Raw genomic sequence first — 4,796 nt, forward strand, 5'->3', positions numbered from 1 at the left:
AACTAGTAGGAAAGCATCACTATATAAGATCTGTTGAGTTCACATAATAATTATTATAGTACTGAAACAACTGTAATAATTTTTGAGTAGCAATATAGAGAGTTATAATTCGTTTCCATCAGAAGAAATGATTGAGCTCAATTGAGTGTTGTTGCCTGCCTCTTGTTATTAAATAAAGGCTATCAAATTCAAAACTGATGTCAATGGAACCCCCCAAATCAAACATCAGCAGACATTTTACTTAACTCCATGTCCAGCGTTGCTTCCATTTTGGTGTTTGTTGTGGAGTATCCTAGGGGTAAGCGAGTCAAAGGACGTACAACAGAACGCAAGTAAGATGTCACATCGTTTTTATCTATGCATTATCTACACAAAAATACTTATGCCCAGTACATTTTATCATTTCTATTTTTCAGATTCCAGAAACCTTTTACAACACTGGTGAATTGCAGTGGGTTTCTTGGCAGAAACTATTTCGTTAGATTCCTATTCCATCTTATGTGAGTTCCTCTAGTATTTCTTATCAATATCATATTAATGTAGATTGTGTTGGTCAAAATAAAGGAATTCCTTTTCTCTGTAAATCAACTCATCTGTTTCAGATTATGTGCTCCGTTGTGTTTTATCCTTGCGACAATTATGGGTGGACTGAGTCTGTTTGTCACCAGCATGATATATCTAGCAGTAAGTACAAGTACCAGTTTATCCCCAGCATTATATTTAAGGTCTTCCGTCTTCATGGAAGACCTTATAGTTATTGTTTCTTATTATTTTTCCGTATATCAAATTTTGTGCATGCGATTTCTCGAAGAGTACTGGGTGGATTTTCATGAAATTTACAGGAATAATGCATTTTCACGTACGTACGCTGGCAACCTAAGTTCAATCCCCCTTCTGTCCAAAAATATTTATCACTTTTTCAACTTATTTTTACGGGTTTTTTTTCTCCAAAATTGGTTGATAGACCTCTAGTTGCTCGCAACGAGATCGTTTCTAGTTTTGTAATATTATTCTTCATATTTCCTATTCATAATACGATACAAGTATTTTTTCCTCTATACTCCCACAAATTCCCTGTATGTAAATGTAAGTCTGCTTCTAACCCTTTTCCTGGTTTCCTTGTTTCTTCTCCAACTTTTCATTTTATAAGCATATTATGCAACTCTGATTTCCTCTCATGCCTACGTAAAATTTGAACAAAAATATCCGTATTTTAAATTTTTTCTTTTCTAGGCAGCATTTAAAGGAGAACAGTGGAAACCAGTTGGTCTGGAGGAGAAACCAGCGGAAGATTTAACCAAAAAAGATCTCAAATCATTCCGTCAGCCCAAGAAGCCCCCTCCCAGAGCCCCACCCCAGGAGGTACACGACAACCGGGTCTGAACCATGAGTGCCACCCCAGGGGATACATGGCAACGGATCCCTGAGGTCTATCCCAGGGGATAAATGACAGTTGTGTCTGAACATAAAAAGACTTCTTACCAAATGAGATTATGTACCATATTTTGCTTGAGAATATCTTCCTATTTATAACCAGAACAAATTTTAAATACATTGACTCCTGTGCCATATCAAATCATACCAAACACAGTATAATTGTGTTTCTCTCCCATTATTTCAGTGCATCCCACTTCTCTTAAGAGCTATAAAGCCTCTCTCTTTTATTAGCTCTTCTGAGCCAAAGGCTCAAAGAGCTAATGCTATGGCCATTTGTGCGGTGTGCGGTGTGCGTTAACTTTTTAGAATATGGGCCATAACTCAAGAACCCCTTGGCCAATCAGTGTCAAATTTGTCACAGGGTATCCTTGGCCCAAGGGCTACTATTTATACCAAAATAAGGGTTGGGACCCTAAAACAAGGGGAGATAATCAGGAAAACAAAACCAAAAGTACTGGTTGCTAAAAAATCTTCTTCTCCAGAACCACCAGGCAGATTTTCACCAAACTTACATACAAGGATCAGGATATGTTGAAGATTAAAAATTGTTCAAGGCATGACCCTGGGGCAAAGGGCGTGGTCTCAAGGTCACTTCAAAGTTGACCTAAATTTACAATTAATAAAAATGTGTATATTTTGCTTACTATGAGGACTAGGATCATCAAATCTTGTAAGTTGATGCATCTTACGACTTCACATCATGTTAACTCAAAAGTAGGTCACGGTGACCTACTTTTTAAATTTTGCGGGGATTTGTTTTCAAATTGATTTGAAGGCATATTTTGGACACATAAAGGCCTATGATCATCAAACTTTGTCAGTTGATGTATCTTGGGTCTTCGAACACTGTCAACTTAAAAGTTAGGTCACCGTGACCTACTTTTTGAACTATGTGACTTATCCTTTTAAAAACATTAAATCCCATTATTTCAGACACTGTGAGGTTTAGAAACATCAAATCTTGTACTTTGATGCATCTTGGGACTTTAAAACATATTTATGAAAAAGTAGGTCACTGTGACCTACTTTTTGAATTTTGCTGACATTTGTTTTCAAATTGTTTAAATCGCAAATTTTGATTACCTTCAGACCTACAATCATCAAACTTGGTCAGTAGATGCATCTTGGGTCTTTGAAAAATGTCGACCAAAATATAGGTCACGGTGACCTACTTTCGACATTTTATGGCTTTATTTAAGTATCTTAGATATTTATTGGCTTAGAATCATCAAACTTTGAGAGTTGATGCATATTTAGTTTTCGGAGAGTGACGACCAAAAAGTAGGTCACGGTGAACTACTTTTGACATTTTAGGCTTTATTGAAGTATCTAGAGTACTAATTGGCTTAGAATGATCAAACTTTGTGAGTTGATGCATCTTGGGTTTTCGGACAGTTATTACTAAAGTAGGTCATGGTGACCTACTTTTGACCTTTTGTGACTAAAATTAAGTATCTCTGGTACTTATTGATCTAAAATGATCAAATTTTGTCAGTTGATGCATCTTGGTTTTCAGAGATTGTCGACCAAAAATTAGGTCACAGTGACCTACTTTTGACATTTTATGGCTATATTTTAGTATCTCAGGCACTTATTGGCTAAGAATCATCAAACTTTGTCAGTTGAGGCATCTTGGGTTTTCGGAGAATGTCGACCAAAAAGTAGGTCACGGTGACCTACTTTTGAATATCTCAGGTATGTATTAGCTTAGAATCATCAAACTTGGTCAGTTGAGGCACCTTAGGTTTTCGGTGAACGTCGACTAAAAAGTAGTTCACTGTGACCTACTTTTGACATTTTATGGCAAATTTTTTTTCTGGTATTATTGGCTCGGAATTATCAAACTTTGTCAGTTGGGGCATTTTTGGGGTTTTCATTGAATGTCCAACAAGAAGTAGGTCACGGTGCCTAATTTTAATATCCGGGGTACTTAGTTTTTCCCGCTTAGTTTGGACTTTCGTAGGGCGTGGCATTCTCGAGTTACCAATTAGCTTCTAAATTTACACAGCTTCCTTTCACATATGATAGAAATGCATCATCAGTTGACATTCGGCCGCATTTCTATCATATGTATATTTCAACAGTAAGGGAACTTTTAAATTTCAGAAGCTAATTATAACTAAAAATGCCACCCCTTACTAAAGTCCCTAACGTGTAATTCTTCTACTGGCTTAGAATCTTCAAATTTTGCCAGTTTAGGCATTTTTGGTTTTTGAAAACGCGACCAAAAAGTAGGTCACCGTGATCTACTTTTGACATTTGATGGCTATATTTAATTATCTCTGGTACTAATTGGCTTAGAATCTCAAACTTTGTAAAGATGCATCTTGGGTTTAAGAGAATTTACCAAAAAGTAAAAGGTGACCTACTTTTGAATATCTCAGGTACTTATTTAATTAGAATCATCAGTCTTTGTCAATTTATGTATCTTGAGTCCCCAGAAAATTTCAATCAAAAAGGGAGGTCACTGTGACCTACTTATGGTATTTTATAATTATAATATCTTCAGTCTTAACTTGCTAAATATTATCAAACTTTGTAAGTTGATGCATTTTGGGTCTTATGATACTAATAGAGTTGGAGGCTTCTAATAGAAGTGATAGATTGTACAATTTATCAGAAGAGCGATTCAAGGCCCTTGGGCCTCTTGTTCAGATAACCATCCTATCAACGTTATTCCAAGAAATACATATCTTGAGTCCTGACACACCCTGTTTGCTCAAAGAATTTTGTTAAAAACATTTTCATTTAATCATTTAATGATTTATTTACATATACATTATGCTTCTTGACAATCACTTGATATACCTATGTATTTATTGATTGATCACATGTATTAAATCTTGAACAATAAAATCTTGAAAGATTATTTCCATTGCATGGAAGAATTTAAGCATATAAATGTGTACTTAAAATGTACATTTAGGATTTTTTTTTTTAATGTTTGTATTGCATTATTACAGGAAAGGCTTCAAAATATATGTACTTGATTTTGGTACAAAGCCTTTAATGTAGATACAGAGTAAATAATTTTTCTTACTTATGGTTACCTGGTAATACATCATCAAACTTGATAAAAATCAAGTAAATTTTATAATACATGTCTATAACTTTTCTCTTGAGCATTAACTTAATTGTAAGAGTGTAAATTACAAATCCTACTACCCGGTATATAACAACTATAATTCAAATAACCAATTCATGTATTTTCAAAAATACTGGGAACCCTTTACCTTTTTAAATGTGTCTATCTACACAGGGTCTAACCTTGTGTCCAGCACTCTGAGGGAGCAAAATGATTTTCAAATTGAAATCAAGGTTAAAGTTGGACATAAAAATCCTCTATTAAGAAACTTCTC

At 34.9% G+C, this 4,796-nt stretch overlaps 1 protein-coding gene across 1 annotated transcript; it reads left to right on the forward strand.

Moving 5' to 3' along the window:
- Positions 1-237: 237 nt before the first annotated feature.
- LOC134234733 (cytochrome b-245 light chain-like) lies at positions 238-2,219 on the forward strand. Its single transcript, XM_062716787.1, has 4 exons — positions 238-332; positions 417-500; positions 603-684; positions 1,234-2,219. Exons 1-4 carry the CDS (start codon positions 250-252, stop codon positions 1,381-1,383), a joined length of 399 nt encoding a protein of 132 aa, XP_062572771.1. The 5' UTR covers positions 238-249; the 3' UTR covers positions 1,384-2,219.
- The last annotated feature ends 2,577 nt before the right edge of the window (positions 2,220-4,796 follow it).

This window comes from Saccostrea cucullata, unplaced genomic scaffold (genome assembly GCF_032062105.1).
Source record: "Saccostrea cucullata isolate Sc308-1 unplaced genomic scaffold, CSIRO_AGI_Scuc_v1 ctg22785, whole genome shotgun sequence".
Classification (NCBI taxonomy): Eukaryota; Metazoa; Mollusca; class Bivalvia; order Ostreida; family Ostreidae; genus Saccostrea; species Saccostrea cuccullata.